The sequence below is a fragment of the Rhopilema esculentum genome, chromosome 16, assembly GCF_057945365.1.
Source record: "Rhopilema esculentum isolate cy_ngs chromosome 16, ASM5794536v1, whole genome shotgun sequence".
Lineage (NCBI taxonomy): Eukaryota > Metazoa > Cnidaria > Scyphozoa > Rhizostomeae > Rhizostomatidae > Rhopilema > Rhopilema esculentum.
This window is the reverse complement of record NC_142830.1, coordinates 3,888,183-3,905,852: the sequence shown is the minus strand read 5'-3', so window position 1 is coordinate 3,905,852 and position 17,670 is coordinate 3,888,183. Positions and strand designations below refer to the sequence as shown.

Genomic DNA, 17,670 nt, shown 5'->3' with positions numbered 1-17,670 from the left:
AACTTATGCTTCAGGTCAATTCATATTCAGTATTTGCTTGTAAACTAAGGTTTATGAAAGAAAGTAAGCAGTCCATAACAGAAAGTAGAAAAATAGTATACATGCTCAACAGAAAGAAGAAAAAAGTACACATAATTTGTTGATTTAATAAAAATTGGAATCTTAATATATTTTGCCAAATATTAAGAAACATTCAAATATAATTCATGGTATTTTATTGTAGAATAATTCATACAAAATTTTTCGCAGCCAACATCCATTTTTGATCTTCATCATGGTTGCATATTTTCAACACAGCCACTTGCTCTATTGAATCTGCTGCTAAGCACATTCCAGTTGCTGGATTATAAAACGTCTTGTGTTTCTGCAGAAAGGTTGGCAATGAGTTAATAGTTTTCATGTGCATAACTGTATGTATAAAAATTTCCATATATTCTAAGGATATGGAACATTCTAGTTTCCTGCCGAGGAACACCTACATGACATAAAAAGTTATTGTCCCAGGCCTGCAAATTTTTAGCATTTAAGGAAGTGAGTTATGGTTAGTGTTATTGACAAGTTACAGAAATGATGGCAGGATGATTTGTTGCAGTAATTTTTGAATTGCAGAACAAATTGCCTGAACAACAAAAACAAATAAAAACTGATGCTTCTTTGAAAATTGCCATTTTGAGTTTCTGCAAAAATGAATGTAGCAAAATTTCTGCCAAATTTCCAGGCCTGTTTACCACTCAGAAACAACACAAACGTGCTTCAAGCTTTTTACCAACTTTTGCCTACATTTTGAGGAAAAGAATATCGAAAAAATTCTGAAATGCCAAGTTCTTCTGATATTGAATGGATGAGGACATTAAGTCAAACATTTTGAGATATTTTACCATTATTCCAGACAAGGGTGTGGAGGGGGGGGGGGGTTTCAACTGAAAGTTTTTGAGGCCAAACTCCTCAAGTTCAAAATAAAACTTTTTCAGACCAAGAAGGTTATTTGACATTTATCTTGCCTCAGAAAATTTCAAAATGGTGTATAACTTGAACGGATTTATTTTGCAAGTGAAATAGCTGGCAATGAAAAAAGTGCCAAGCAAACTCTTTAAATAAACTGGATGATGTGAAGAGGGTATTTGGGTATCCTGCTTCATAATAATTACACCTGATTGGCAATTAATTGTAAATTGTTTTAAAAGAAAAAAGGAGATGACAGAGTTACATGTAGAATTCTTATAAAGAACTGCTTGATCTGTCCAAATGTAAACTTTAGAACTATTAAAAAATTATAGTGCTGTGAGTTACCTTTGATAGTCTCCACTCTTGTCCAGCATTTTCACCATGACACTTCATTATCTTTAGTTTAGAGGCACCCATCTTGTGCACAACATCTAAGCACAAAATTCCTTCTGTTTTTAGCTCCTTTTGTTCATTATAAGCCCAAAACTATAAAAAATAAACATTGATGTAGATGCCTGATCTACATATTCGTGTTACTTAGCTTCAACAACTTCTATTGTTACCATTTCGATTTTTTGCTAAATATCATTACACCACTGCAATGCAAATACGAGAAAATATAGATTTTATCTGTTTTCATATGGAAACAAAGTATTGAGCTTCAGTATTAATACAATTAGTTGCATACCTTAACATTGAGCTTGTTGCACGATCTTAGCATGACATTCATCTTTTTGTCATATGCCAGACCACTTGAGTCGAGACATAATCCTGCCCCATGATTCTTCAGCTAAATGAGGATACAGTTATTTTTTTATGAGTGTAGACTTTGGTAAATATATGATTCTATAGATCAGCAAATTATGCATAGTTCAAAGGTATCAAGCAAGCAATAATAAAAGACAATCATAAAAATTGTTGGTACAATATTTTGAAAAGTTCCATCCAGTGTGATACTTGATAATATAATCTCTACGCCCTACATAAGTGAATCAAGAATTAAAAAAACCAGTAGTATATACTCATGCAAGGTTATGCTTCCTGCGAAATCTTGCATAGCTCACGAGTATATCTGACATTACTATATCAGACGAAATATAGTCTTTTCACTAACTAATGAAGTTGTTGAAAACTTACCTTAGCATGGAAAAGAACTTTGGACTTTTTCTTATTGATCCAAGAATTTCTAAATGGTGCCCCGGATCTCTCTAATGGAATGTAAAGGTCAGGATAGACATTTTCCAAGTACCATTGAAATTTTTTACACTTTAGATTTTCACGTAATTTCTGTCTGCTTGATATATCCCCAAATTTTGTGTTTTTCAAATCTGTTCGTACATTGTAGAAATGAACTTTATATCTGTCTAGCCAAACTTCAGCTACTCGTTTGGAATTAAAACCCATTGTATCCCCTTTCCCTGCATTCCCATATGGTCTTCGATCCCGAAACACATGTCCTACTCGTGAGCAAGGATGTATTTCTAAAGAGCCACCACACATCCATATCTAAAACAACAAAATAAACAGTAGGTATTGTATCTCTTTAAACACCTGACATTTATTGTGGATAAACTCTACTGGTGCATTAATTGTAAGAAGGTATCATTTTCCAGGCAATTCAATAAAATTGGTCTTTGTTGCCTATTGATATTTTTAGAAGTTCTTCCTCAATTAAAGAATTTGACTACTTTTATAATAAGCATATAATTTGATTATAGTATCTTGTTTCTTGGTAAAAAATTTGTATACAAAACCAGGTTACATCATCATTCGAGTATAACACTCTTATGTATACATCATCATTCATTTTTTTCTTAAAGTTTGGAATATGAAAACTCCAGAGAAATAAAAAAGCAAACAGGAAGAACTTGTGTACTTACACGAAAAGAAATTTCAAGATTTTCTCCACCCCAAATGTCCATCCCTTCATCATATCCACCCAATCTAAAGAAGTATTTTCGGTCCATAGCAAACAATCCACCTGCCATTGTTGGTGACCTTAGATGGGATAAAATGACATCAAACAAACAAAGGAGTCAAAACTCAGTTCAGTTCAGCTCAGTTTCTTCATTTTTGAAAACCCCACTACATACAATATCGAAAATAGAGTAATACATTTCTGTAGTATTATAGAGCATCTAATTTAATTGTATTAAGGAGCATCTTATACAGATAACCTAATTATGGTTCTTCGAAACTTAATCAATGTTAATACTACTCGCATTTCGAAAAACAACCCCTGACTACTTTAAATCTTTAATACTTTAAATCAAATCAACAGCATGCACACTTTCTAAAGATGTGCGCTTATCTGTGAATAATGCTATTGTCCTTATCATAAAGCAATCGCTCAACATTGTTCTATTGAAATTAGAACACAATAAACAACAACATCAAAACAAAATGTCAACAATACTTATTATCTTAAACATGCAATTCAAGTGATATGTATGCTAGGGAATTTCTCAAGGAGGACCTCTTGGTAGCTATTCTAATGGTGGAGAGAGCACATCCTGTCTAAAAATAACAGGCGGGTAGGCCTTTCTACACACACACATGCAAAACAATAGCAGCTGAATTAAATAATAACAAAAAATGGAGCTAAAGACAATTTTATTGTACAATTAAGTAAAATTGAAGTGATTGTACCTAAATGGCTTTGCAAATTCCTCTTCACTTGCTAGCTGGTTTTCCTGAAGAGGCTCCCATGAAAAATGGAGTCCCCAGTTGAATCCACCTTTAACCATTGGTGATGATGTGTACTCAAATGTATCTGCATTTATGATGTCTATCATTGGGCACACTACCCTGGTCCTATCTTGATGTATTCTTGTCAGCAAAGGAGGCAACCAGTTTTTGTTTACTTCACAATGGCTATCAAGAAATACCAGCACCTGATATAAAGAAAGGCCATTAGATATGTTTAATTGTGGTTAATTTATCAAAGTACTGTACACAGTTAGAAAAAACATTTAATTGGCAAACTACAAACACACTAAATCTATACATTTAGATATCAACCTCATTGACATGATCAAAAGGTGAAGATTACAGGAATAAAATGTTCACGAAGGCAAAAAGATTTATATCTTTTTAAAAAAAATGCAAAATTTTTAATAGTTAATTCTACTTAAAATAGCCTAAAAAATAAATGTAGCCTAAAATATCCAGTGAATTGCAAATGAAATTCATAACAATAAATACAAGTATTAATATAATATAACAAGATCTTGATTTCATGATGTCACTTCTAAAAAATATAATTCTAAATATTTATTTATATATATTGTGCCATGAGGTAAATGAAAAAATATTCCATTCTGGGCAGGTCAACTTTGAATATTTAACTGCATGCAGATTAAATAAGATAAAATTTGATAAAAAGCTAAGTGAGCCAAGCGGCTTCATTAACCTACAATCACTGCCAAAAGTCTTGGAACACTAACGTCAGTTTTCAAAGGCAAATTCAGCCACCACCTCTCCCCCCCCCCCAAGGAACAATGTTGATTCACTATAAAAAAGGAAGGCTTATCGAGTACACTTTTTTGTGTGCCTTGTATGATACTTTACTTTACTTTCAACATTGTTTTGGGGGAAAAGAGGGACAGAAGTAGTTGTAATCGGGAAAACGAATGAAAAATAGAAAAGCACAGTGCAAAGTGTTGGGTGTTTCAAGTAATTTTGGCAGTGATTGTAGTCACCAGTACCTTTTTATTTTAGAGCTTGAGTTTTATCTTACCTTTCCAGAAGCTTTTTTTGCTGCAATAAGCCTTCCCCTGATTAGACCCTCTCTTCTTGTTGTTTTAAATACATGAACTTTATGCAGGTTTTTTTGGGCTACATACTGCATCAATTGGTCAAAACTTATCCCTAAGGCAAATTTATATCGAAAGTTAGATCTTCAACATGATTTATATAACCACTAAACAAGGAAGCATAAATCACAAAGAAGCATAACAAATTCACAGAATGATCAGCAAAGCATGTCAGAGATTATTCAGGTACTGCTAGTAATAAAAATATTTTGAGAGACACAAATAAAACGAAGTCTACATGAGGTTATTATGTAAAAATAATTGTACAGGAACTTTCTCTGCCAATACATACTGGTTGGTATTAAGTCTTTGATTAAATTTATTAATAAATTTCACAGGCAGTGAAATGCTATTGGGTGATTAAAAGTTTGGGAACACCGATTTGGTACATTGCAATTATATGAACACCTAAAAACTAACCCTTGTCACTCTTGTCATCCAGAAGAATAATTTCTTGTATAAGATTATCTGGTGTTCTGTCTAGTACACTATGAACTGTACGCAGAAGGGTTGACATTGCCTCGTTATGAAAACAGATAATGACACTAGCTGTAGGTAGTGATTGCTCTTTGTAGCTCTTCTCATTTTGTTGACAACTGAATAAGAAATGATTAAAGCTTAAACTGACAAAATTTGAAAAACTGGGTTTGTCAAGGAAGTTAAGTGAAACAACACAAGAAATTTTTTAATGAAAATATCTATCTGTCATAAAGTGCTTCATGCTAGAGAGAGCTGTATAGGCCCTGATGAGTAGAAAAGAGGTAGGTAAGTTTCATCTCAGAGTTTCTACTTAGTGAGGTCATCAGGAAATATTAAAATTTGTAGGTTTGTGGGTGAAATGTGTTAAGTAGATGCTCCCTTGAAATATGAACGAAATCAAAAGCTTGCAGAAGGCAATGTGGCATTCTCGCTCTAGGAGATTGTTTTAATAAAATTGCATCTTAAGAAGTAAGGAAATCGGAATAAGTAATAAACAGAAACAAAGCAATTCCAATAATAACAAGAAACCAGGAGAAATCAAGTATTAAAATAAATTATATGTAAAACTTAACAAGCTGTGGAATTTCAATGGTATTGTACGGGTTTTTTAAGAATGTAGAAAAAGTGATGATAGAACTGAAAACAAGTCATGTAGCAGGCCTGTCAGAACCACAGGGTATGGGGGGGGGGGGGGCTGAAGCTGTAGTATGTTTCCTTTATAAAAGTGTACTGAATGAGAAGGAATACAATGGGCAGCCCCCTAATATGAATTTCGCTCTGTTGGCACTGTGTAGTCTTGGGAAGTGGAATGTACTGGAAAATACTCTACAGTTTTGACTTTAAAACTGACTGAAAATATCAATTTCAGGAATGCTCTTCGCCTTTATTGAAGTTTTTCAGACATTTCAGGAAAGCTCTACTACACTTTTAGAGAGAGCTCTAACCTCAGCCAGGGCTTCTTAGCTATCTGAGCCTTGTTGTCTCTGGTGCTTACCCCCCCCCCCCATATGGAGGCATTTAATTCCCAATTGCCTCTTTTGCAAAAGGATAAATGGTCTGCAGAATACATACAGATGATGTCTTGTGTCAGGGAGTATCCGCTGATATCCAATTCTATCACTAACGAGAAGATTGAAAGAGAACTTCTCGTAGCCTTTGTGACGTTTTTTCAAGTCTTGATCATTTCTCACTATACCAATTGGAACTTGGTTTCCATCTATAACACTTTCCGGGGCATATTTCTCTCTATCACGTGTGTCTGCCATTTCAAATGTCCTTCGTTGTTCCTTTAGTAAATACGATATTACTGCTAACCAGAAAATTGTTGCTATACAAAACCCAACAAAGACTTGTTTCAGGCCATTCCTCGGAAGCCTTAATATCATGTTCAATAATTTCAAATAGGTCCCTCAGAATATACCAGACTCCTTTCTTGGGAAATTTTCAAGCTTTTTGTTCAAAGTTGTAACCCAAACTTATAGAAAAATCAAAAGGCATTCCTCTCTACATTCTCCAATACAAATAACAAATCGACATGATGACCTAGCCTATTCGTTGTCGCATCGTGGCTCACCATTGCATTCTCTTGCAAACAAGACCAGTAAACAACATTTTCTTTTTTGCAATTTCAAATCTTTTATTCCACTGAATTGACAGTCGCAAAGTGGGGGTTAAAACAAACTCTTCCTACACCCCACTTAACGGACATGTCTTCTCTCTCTTGCTCTAGTCTCACATTCTGTGCGTCTCCTTACCTGTTGCTGTTGTTGTGCTAGTAACCACAAGCTACTCTCCTTCTTTTTATAAGAAGAACACGAGCCTCAAAACTGGTCAAAAGTTAATAACAAATTAAGAACAAGCTGAGGCTGAGCTTCTGCAAAATGTAATTTTGAACAACGTTTTATCTCAAAAATGAGGATTTTTAGCCACGTAGGATGCTTTTTCGGCGAATATTTAAACTTGTCGGCAAATAAAGGTTGTCTCGCTCACTTTGTTGGCAAATGAGGCCTGAACACCACCCTAGATCAAGAAAGACTAGCAATCACACTGCTTACATCCTATTAATATAAGAACAAATTAAGAACAATCCAGCCTCATATTTTCGAAAAAATTAAGTTTTAATATTCGCCGAAAAAGCTAGCCAAATTAAAAAGCCAAATAAGTCAGCTTGAACTTAAATTTACTGGCTCGTATAAAAAAGAGTGTCAAGCATCTTAAGCACAACAAGCAAGGAACTATATGTACCGATATATACTCATGCTATTTTGTTCAGGAAAATCAAAAGGATTTCTCTTCTCTCTACATTTTGATAGAACTTAAATTAAAGCAGTTCGTTTTTGAAAAAAAAAATTCTGACACTTTTCAACCAGTGGTGCCCCGGCCCCTTTGCCACCAGGTCTCTATTGAGCTCGTGTCATTCACAATATATGTAATATAATTCTAAGGTTGCTGAAAGTGTTGTTTTTATTTTGCAGAAAATGTTTTCAGGAGCCCCGGAGATTGAGTTTAGTGATCATAGAGAATTTACATGATGTAATAATTGTTTCCTTTAGCCTTTAATTCATAGCAGGTCCACATCAGCTCTTTTGAAATGCCAGGTTTTTTAACCTGCATTGAAAAATAAAAAATGTATGTGTGTATGTATGTATGTTTGTATGTATGAGAATTGATCCTTTTCCAAATTCGTCCATAACGTCCACGTGATATGAATCTATCACGTGACCTGTCTTTCATAAGTTGAAGCATGCGTCGTCTCATCCCTCGCTTTCCTCCACGGCCATGTTGAGACAGGGATTGAGAAGGCTTGCGAATGGTGTTGTAAAACCAGCGCTATTGCAGCGCTCGGTTCCGACAGCACACCAAAGGTTACTGCCAGCATGTGTTGAAAGCTGTAAGTTAATTTTGCAGTTGTATTTTTTGTGTAATATCTTTTGCAATAGCTGTTATTTAAGCCCAACTGTAGCAGCTTTGCCACATGTCATTTGGCGGCCTAAGTTGGAGTTTGCACGCTAAGATCCAATCCCCTGTGGAAATATGAAATGGCATTCATGATTTTACAGACCATTGGTTGTTATCAAATTTGCGCTCTTGTTCCTAATAAATGATGGTAACTCTCTCTTACTTTGTTTTTCACCAAATTTACAAGTATAAAGGTCGAGGTCGTGATGTGAGTAGGATACATTCCTGTCACCCAAATATAATTTAACAAACTTTTTAATGAATATTTTTTATGTGCCAAAATTCATAGAATAATTTTATATACACTCTGAAATATTCCAGTGATGTGACTCTGTTTAGAAGGGATGGCAGTTAGACGAGAAAGGATACAAAAACGTTTTCTTAGAAAAAGGTTTTTTATTCTAGAAGAAGAAACAGAATTAATGTTAAAAGAAACAAGCAATTTTGTAAAACGAGGAACCCCACAATTTTTTTGATTGATAAGAGGGCATTAAGATAAGATTAAGATGAAATTAAGATGAAATTAAGATGAAATAAAACAAATTCTTCTAAACTTTCAAAAATTTACAAGAAATTTCTAAAGGCTCTCATATTCAATAATAAAATAAAACATAATAGCAAAACAAAAAATTTTTACAGCCTAAAAACATCATTTAGGACCCAAAATGTCAAAAGTAATAAAATTTGAAATCGAAAAGCACTTTAGAGAAATTGAAGGACATTTGTTGCAACAGTAACGCTGTTTTGTGTCAAACCTTGAATTCTTACAAATAATGGGTATCTGATGTGCAGATAATTACCATGAACAGAATAGAATTAGTATCAACTTTCCTCTTAGGGTAATGATTTATTTGTATTTCAAAGATCTTTCTTTGCAGAAGAAAATGTTTATTAAGTTTTTGCTACTCTATCTCCCATTTCAGTAAAAAGCAGAAATGTCACCACAGACACAACAAAGAATAAGGCTGCAGCTGCACCATCAGGGAAAGCTGAGCCCCCAAAAGCAGCAGCAGCTGGTAACTTGGGAAGCATTGTTGCTGTCATTGGTGCTGTTGTAGATGTACAGTTTGAAGGAGAACTGCCTCCAATTTTGAATGCCCTTGAAGTTCAAGGAAGAACCTCAAGATTGGTATTAGAGGTTGCCCAGCATTTAGGTAATTACCACATATTTTGAAGTGATGCCTTGAAAAATTTTAAAACCCTTGGTATGGCTATCAGTTTTCTGTTAAGCTCCATAATAAAGAAAAGTAATTTTTAGTTCTTTTTGTACAAGTTTTAAAAACTTGCTTGTATTTGAGTCTCTGTATGCATGCATTTTTTATCTATACCGTTCTTTGACATTACAGGAGAAAATGTTGTTCGAACAATCGCTATGGATGGTACTGAAGGTCTTATTCGTGGCCAAGGAGTTTTAGATACCGGTGATCCAATCAAAATTCCGGTTGGCCCAGAGACTTTAGGCAGAATTATCAATGTAATTGGAGAGCCCATAGATGAAAGGGGCCCCATCTTAACTGACAAGCGAGCACCTATTCATGCCGAAGCACCAGAATTTATTGAAATGAATGTCAATCAAGAGATTCTGGAGACTGGAATCAAAGTTGTAGATTTATTAGCACCTTATGCGAAAGGAGGAAAAATTGGTGAGAATTCTTCTGTGTGGATTATTATATATCATTTACTTTTGAATTTGTATTGATGTTTTGTGACTAGTAAAGATTTTCTTATTTATACATATATATATATATGAAAGATCATATATATGTTTTTTGGTTTGGAAAGTTTTGAGAAGATATGTGAATCTTAAAATTACTCATTAGGTCTGTTCGGTGGTGCTGGTGTAGGCAAAACTGTATTGATTATGGAACTTATTAACAATGTTGCCAAAGCCCATGGTGGTTATTCAGTGTTTGCTGGCGTAGGAGAGAGAACACGTGAAGGAAATGATTTGTATCATGAAATGATTGAGTCTGGAGTCATTGACCTCAAAGGAGATGGATCAAAGGTCTGTTTTTTTGTGTAGCTATCTATCCTTATTCTTTGTAAATTAAGTGCCTTTAGCTTCTCTAAAGTGCTCAAAACTTGCACAGAACAGCAAACAATGTTTATGCTCAGAATATTCTCTATTTAATGTATCTGCTCTTTTAAATGCAACCCACTATTTTTTGCCCCCACATTTAGGTGTTTCTGCACTGTTAATTAAATTCCCTATTGATGGTTCCAGTGCTCTAAGAAGGTTTTAGTTATATAGATATATATGTATGATTCTTTACATTGCAAGGTGGAAGAGCAACATTTAATTCAAGATTTGTTATATATAGCTTTCCTCTTAATTTCTCACATTTTCATAAAATGCTGAAAAGCTGCACTAAAAATGAGAATTAAATGGAATGTTTCTAGAAGGAATTTCATATTCACTTTATATACTTCATGTCTTGGTCAAATTAACAACTTTTTAATGTCAATTGCAACTGTTTATGCCAATTGTGCCAATTTTTTCCATTTCTGAGGGTGTGTTTCTCTGAAAAGAATTTGGCTTGGTATTTGTCTACTGAAAACCCATCACTTGGCCCACTCACAAGATAGATATATACAATGCAAAAAAAGCTTGTATGCTGTCTAATTATAGACTGAAGCTCTAGCATGTGAAAAAAATCACTGATAAGCTAAATAAATTGATGCATTGTTATTTCATGTGTGCATCTATATGTAATTCTTTTTTTTCAAATAATTTTTGCTACTATAAGTAATTTAAAATCTTTTTGTCACCATTCCCTGAAGTACATTAATGATAAACTTCATGCTATGTGTCAAAATGTGTCAAATGCCGACATTATGCCCCCACAGGATATTACATGATTGCTGGGATGTCTGTTGGCAAAAGTATATACAGTCCTTTTAAAAACCCAATCTCATGTTACTAAATACATAGATTGGATCCTGTCAAAGGACACAACCATCCTACTTTTATTATTGGATTACATTTCTTTATCAACTATGCCATTGCCTTCTACATGAAATTGCTGAGCCATGGTGCCTTTTGATTCTACTTGTCTTTTTATGTGTTTGAACAGTGGAGGCCATTGATTTTCATTCAGACAGTTAGTTTTTACAGTTTGTCTGTTTGTTATTGCTACTAGGTTTGGTATATAGAACAAAATGGTTTCAAGTTACAACTCTCAAGTTTCAAGCTTTTTGTGATCATCAGACAATTATTGTCCTTTTTAATGCCTACAGTAGAAACCCGCAAAAAAGAACCTAGGTTTTTTCTGGCAGCCTGAATAGGTTCTTAATTAACAGGCTGCTATTCTAAATTCCAGTCTAAAAGGTTCTTAACAAGTTCTTATATATGTACAGGCCTTGCACACATTAACAATGTTTTCCACCACAAAACTTTAACAGACACACTTATACCAGCTTTATTTTTCATGTAAAAATTCAACCAACCAAATGAATTTGTGTTGTTAGATTGTCCAATTAGAATGCAACATACCATAACCAACCATAACCTGATTTATGCTGAGCCGGTTTTATTTGCCAGTGTGAATAGGGTATATAAAAATATCATTCTAAAAACCCTTTTTTTACATTTATATATAAGAACTTTTTCAAATTTCAGCCTTTTGGGGGTTCTTGATTATAGGGTTTTAAAGATTAAATTTCAGCCTCAAGGTTCTTATAAAAACAGGTTCTTTTATGCGGGTTTTTTACTGTATGCTTATACAGCTCCAAGCACTACCTTAAATCCTCAAATTACCCCCTGGGGGTTTATTTATTTTTAGTATTTTTGGATAAGGGGTTATTTGAGGGGGACTTATACAAGAGGTCTGGCTTATGAAATTATAGTAGCCATTAAGAATTCACTAATAGAAGACGGCATATATTTTAGGAGGAATTCCTCAATGAGCATTTAATGAATTGTTACCAAAAGTATGCAATTGAGGCTTATTCCAAGGGGTCTAATTGACAATTTGTAGTTCTAGGATGGGGGCCTATTCAGGGGGGGGGAATATAAGGATTTACGGTATGTGGCAGACTGGTTAAACCAGTCCTGGTAATATTAGGCATGCTTTCTATCGCACATGTAGTTCCACGTTTTGAATAACTTTTCTTTTTTTCTTTTAATTTATTTTTTATTTTCTCTAAAGTAATTTCAAATTTCATTTGTGCGGGTTATATTGATGGCATTCCCAGAGGCATTTTAACTCTTCACTTCATTTCAATTAGGCCCGGTTTCCATTACTCCCTCTTTGTGTGTCTCTGTTCTCGCTCAAAATGATAATGTGGGTGTTTCCATTAATCCATATTTGTCCATTCACATATCCTTTGCTCGAGCTCTTTTTGAAACTGAGATTGAATGACTCCACTTTCGAATGCCTGTCTTCGCTGTTCCCAATGAAAAAACGTGTATTCAAATGATTCCTTTTTTTGATCACTCCACCTTGAACAACTTGTTAATGAATAACTTCAGTTTTGTATCAATTGACACCGTTTTTGAGCGTATTAATGAAACTCAAAATCTTAAACAGATTCACTTGAATCTGTTCTCATACTGAAACAGAGTAATGGCAACATGGCTTAAAAAACTTGTATACTTTTTGTTAAATTTTCTTGTTTTCAAGAAACATTTTCTAAAATTCTATAAAAACTTAATGGTTTTATGAAAACCACGTACACTTTTTCAAACAATGAAACACACCTTCTAATACAAAAATGACATCAGGTCTTCATAAAAATCGTAAGGTCTCTATTTTATGGATTGCATGCCATTACACCCCTAAAATTTTCAAGGTGTGCGATTACCAGTCCGCTGCCAAATTTCATATTACCAGGACTGGGTTAAACAGTAGTTTTCCTAAATTGCCACTGTAGACAATTATTGATAAATATTGTGAAATGGTGACAAGCTGTGTGTTAAGGCAATGGCAGTGTGTGTTTGCTAGACCTACCTGCTTTGAGTCATTTATCACTGCATACCATCTTTAAGTTGCATCCTAAAAATTGCCTGTGAGCCACTTATGTAAATTTTGACAATCAATCTACATTATATTTTTGTCTACCTAGAATTTTTCCTTGAACTGTATGTTAAATCACAAACTCCTTTTCTAGGTGTCCCTTGTGTATGGTCAAATGAATGAACCACCAGGTGCAAGAGCTCGTGTTGCTCTTACAGGACTTACAGTTGCAGAGTATTTTAGAGATCAAGAAGGACAAGATGTGTTGCTTTTTATTGATAACATTTTCAGATTTACACAGGCAGGTTCAGAGGTATCTGCCTTGCTTGGACGTATCCCATCAGCTGTAGGCTACCAACCAACCTTGGCAACTGATATGGGTACTATGCAGGAAAGGATTACCACAACAAAGAAAGGATCTATTACTTCAGTACAGGTATTCTACATTTCTTGAATTGCTTTTGTTTTTAAGCTATCTTTAACTCAGCAAACAAATTTTGCTCAACCTAGAAAGAATGTCAAGAAATTTTTCATTAATCACTTGCTTTTACAGGCTATTTATGTGCCAGCTGATGACTTGACTGATCCTGCTCCAGCCACAACCTTCGCTCACTTGGATGCCACCACTGTCTTGTCTCGTGGTATCTCTGAGTTGGGTATTTACCCAGCTGTAGATCCACTGGATTCAACATCACGTATCATGGACCCCAATGTTGTTGGAATGGAACACTATGATGTAGCAAGGTCAACACAGAAAATTCTACAGGTATGAAAATGCTACAAATTTATAACTGTTTTTTAAAGAAGCATATATCTAGCTGCTTCTCTATATATGCTTATTGTATGCATTAGGTGGGATTTGATGTTGCTATGTGTCTCAGGATGTCTATGTATGATTTTGTATACCTGTCTTATTTGTTGCTATAGTTTAAGGTCTCATTAAAGTGTTATGTAAAGAAAATAGAGATAAGCGTAGCTCACTGTAAATTAAAACGTTTTGTGTTTGTTTGGTTTATTTTAAGTAACAAATTTATAATAAGTATCTGTTTTCATACTTTGGGATGTTTTTTACTCTGAGAAGTATCAGGCAAAGCAGTGCTTTGGTATACTAATCTTTCTAGTTTTCTTTGCCTTTTAACATACAAGTCTTGATAATGGAAGCTATAATTAATTTTAATTTTTTGTTATTCAAGGACTACAAATCACTTCAAGACATCATTGCTATTCTTGGTATGGATGAATTGTCAGAAGACGACAAGCTAACTGTTGCAAGGGCCAGGAAGATCCAAAGGTTCCTGTCACAACCATTCCAGGTCGCAGAAGTATTCACGGGTCATTTGGGAAAACTTGTCCCATTGTCTGTATGTACTCTTTTTATTATATAGTTAATTAGAAGGTCTTGATTATGTATATTCTTTCTTAGAATCTTTGTCAGTTTGGTTTATCATATTGATTTGCTGTTCGGTCACACTGTTACAGGAAGTGAATGGGGCACCTTATTAATGAGCAGAATAGACCTAGCTAAGACATGTTTAAGTTTAACATAACTCAGTTGATGTCTTGAGCCGTTAAGATAGCTCATGTGTTTGCTGATAAAGTTTTATTTGGTTCAGAAGTCTTTCTGAGAGTCATCAGGAAATAAAATTCTGCCAAGTCAAAGTGGAATATCAAGCAGTCATCATTCCATCATTAAGAAATTGCTGCCATGATTTAGATATTGGCAGAATTAAAAGGATATAATCTAGTTTGATATAAGACTAGGTAATGGGAGCATTAAAGTATTATAATATTTATATATACTAGTTTGACATAAGAAAATATTTTCAGATCAGACAGTCCAGAATTGCCTTTGCTTTTATCAGTTAAACTTGTCTAATTCTCAGCAATGTGAACTCAAGTCTGCTATCCACCTCTTTATTTCAAGATACTAGAATTTTGCCAACATCTATGCCCCCACAGGATTTTGCATGACTGCTGGGTTGTCTGTTGGCTATAGTAGTTTCCTTTTTAAAACCCCAAGTCTGTTTATTATGCACTCATTGGAACCTGTCAAAGGAAACAAATGTTTTATGTTTTAGATGCGATTGCTCAGTTGCCTATCAAAGTCTTATTGCATGACATTTAGCTTCTATATTTACTGATCCAAAGTTTTCTTAAAACTGTTTTTGCTTTCTTCAGGAATGTATTTCTGGATTCAAGAAGATTCTTTCAGGTAAGCAGTTTTTTGTCTTCATCACTCTTTGTATGTATAGTTTTCAAATGCCAACATCTATGCCCCCAGTGGAAATTGCATGATAGCTGGGTTGTCTGTCGGCCATACCAAATTCCTTCTTAAAACCCAACATTGTATGACCTATGGCAATGCTTGGATCCTGTCGAAGGAAACAATATCTCAAATTGACTTCTTATCAGCAGCATGTATTTTTCCATGGTTTTTGAGGACTTTAACAGTAACTTTGACCTGAATATTGTAAACTCAAGGTAGGTATTAAACTCTTTGTAATGCCCAATCAAAAATTTGCTAGCCAGCTCAACAAAATTTCAGCACAATCCAAACTGTATCTTGTAATATATTCTCTTGTAATAATTTCTTTTCAAAATTTTGCATATTTAGTTTTCAAAATGTTATCTGTTATACCCAAATTTGGACTGCCATCCTATTCTTTAGCAATTGCACCTTGTCAACATCCTGTCCTTCTTATGCAATATTTCTGCCATATTGAGGCACCTTTACCCACTTCACAGGTGAAAAAGTGGAAAAACAAACAGCAAAATTTCCATATCAAATATATGAATGATCACAGTCCTCTTCAAATAATGTACTTGTACTTATTTTGTTAATGACCTTCCAATTCTGATAAATTTATTTTGCTTGCAGGAGAGCTCGACCATTTGCCAGAAGTAGCTTTTTACATGGTTGGAAATATTGATGAAGCCGTTGCAAAAGCCGAAAAGCTTGCCCTAGAACACTAAATTCCTAGACAATAGATGAGAGCTATTTGAATTTCTTTTGTGCTTGATTCTTTCCCCTTGTAAAATTTCATGTTTCTGAATGTTTAAATGTGTGTTATACAATCGAGGCTTGTTATGATTGGAGCTTTACGAAATTTTATCCAAACAATTTTTTTCATTCAGAAGAATATATGCAATGTTGCATTAGGCTATCTTAGCATCCTTGTTTGTAAAGAGTTCAATGTTTCTCAATACGAGATTGTTTTCCTTGCGAAGTAATGCAACTAAGGAAACACCTGTGAGGTGGCAAAAATAACCAGGTTTCAATCTAAAATCTTCAGTTCAATTCAGCTTTAACAATGAAATGTACCAAAAAAGGATGATGTCGCTATGGGACCTACCTTGGCCAATATCTTTGTTGGCTTTCATGAAGAGCGTTTGTTTGACTGCGACCAAAAGCCAGGTGTCTATTTTCGGTATGTGGATGACAAATATACCATTTTCAAAACATAGGCTGAGTTTGATACTTTCCTAAAACGCCTTAATGGCCTTCACCCAGCCCTACAGTTTACATTTGAAAAGGAAAAAAATAACTCCTTGCCATTTCTAGATGTTTCGTTAAAAAATCTGACGCTGGATTTCTTACTAGTGTATACCGTAAACCCACATTTTTGGGGTTATATACTCGATGCAGTTCATTTTGCCCAAAACAAAGAAAAATCAGCCTCATCAAAACGCTTACTCATAGGGCGCTGATGTTCTAAGTCTAAACTCGACTCGGAACTTGAACAAATAAAAAAGATTTCTGGAGAACGGCTATTCAGAGGATGTCATTTCAGTTTACATTAGGGAAAGATAGCAAATTTCTCGGTTGACTTGAAATTTGGTCCGCAAAAGTGCCCGGTCTAAATCTACCCTGGATCAGTAACAGTTCTTTGCGTTTTGAAAGCCAGATAAAACAGGCCATTACAAATTGTTTCTTTGCTGTGAATCCACATATTGTTGACAGTACAAAAAGGCCGTTAGGGTTTTCGAAACAAAATGGGTATGAATGCAGTGTTACATGGCAAATAAAAATGAGTCAACTTATGGCCCACTTTGCTAGCCTTAGTTCAAGACCATTGAGAAGACGCTTTAAACATAAAAAAGCAGAATTAATTTCAAATACTTTAATATCTAATTTCAGGAATTTTCGGGCTTTAACGGGAGACAGTCTTACCTTGAACGACGCATCAATGTTAAATTGTCATTTGTAGCAGCATTACCACAAAGGAAGCAATATTTTTCCACCTGAACTCAGTAGAGCGTTATTGCAGTCTTTTAGAACAAGGTGTTGCACCAACATCTTCACTTTCCCCAGGTACCTGTCTTGGGTAAAGAAAGTATGGACGACAGTTTTGACGAACAAAAATGTTACCAATTGGAGTTTTTTAACTCTCTCTGCTGAATAGTTGTTTGAATCAAGTCTTATAGTGGATTTCTTTGTGCTTTATAATGTTTGAGACGCCTTTTTCATAACGTGCACTGCTATTCCATTTTAAAAACTAGCTCGCATATCACAAAGT

General features: G+C 34.6%; 2 protein-coding genes across 3 annotated transcripts; one reads left to right on the top strand and one right to left on the bottom strand.

The window, feature by feature from the left end:
- Positions 1 to 135: 135 nt before the first annotated feature.
- Positions 136 to 7,010, bottom strand: LOC135681896 (polypeptide N-acetylgalactosaminyltransferase 11). Of its 2 annotated transcripts, none has more exons than XM_065196539.2 (9): positions 6,814 to 7,010; positions 5,181 to 5,356; positions 4,685 to 4,815; positions 3,595 to 3,839; positions 2,826 to 2,943; positions 2,083 to 2,451; positions 1,634 to 1,735; positions 1,291 to 1,431; positions 136 to 364 (listed from the first exon to the last, which is right to left on the bottom strand). In XM_065196539.2, the coding sequence occupies exons 1-9, from the start codon at positions 6,849 to 6,851 to the stop codon at positions 230 to 232; spliced, it is 1,455 nt and encodes a 484-aa protein (XP_065052611.2). In that variant the 5' UTR covers positions 6,852 to 7,010; the 3' UTR covers positions 136 to 229. The 2 variants fall into 2 exon arrangements, with proteins under 2 accessions (XP_065052611.2, XP_065052610.2); XM_065196538.2 differs by having other exon boundaries at positions 6,312 to 6,981.
- Positions 7,011 to 7,971: 961 nt separating this feature from the next.
- On the top strand, positions 7,972 to 16,228 carry LOC135681897 (ATP synthase subunit beta, mitochondrial). The gene is made up of 9 exons (XM_065196540.2): positions 7,972 to 8,130; positions 9,122 to 9,352; positions 9,545 to 9,841; positions 10,019 to 10,203; positions 13,308 to 13,589; positions 13,707 to 13,919; positions 14,347 to 14,514; positions 15,332 to 15,365; positions 16,032 to 16,228. Exons 1-9 carry the CDS (start codon positions 8,019 to 8,021, stop codon positions 16,124 to 16,126), a joined length of 1,617 nt encoding a protein of 538 aa, XP_065052612.2. The 5' UTR covers positions 7,972 to 8,018; the 3' UTR covers positions 16,127 to 16,228.
- Positions 16,229 to 17,670: the final 1,442 nt, after the last annotated feature.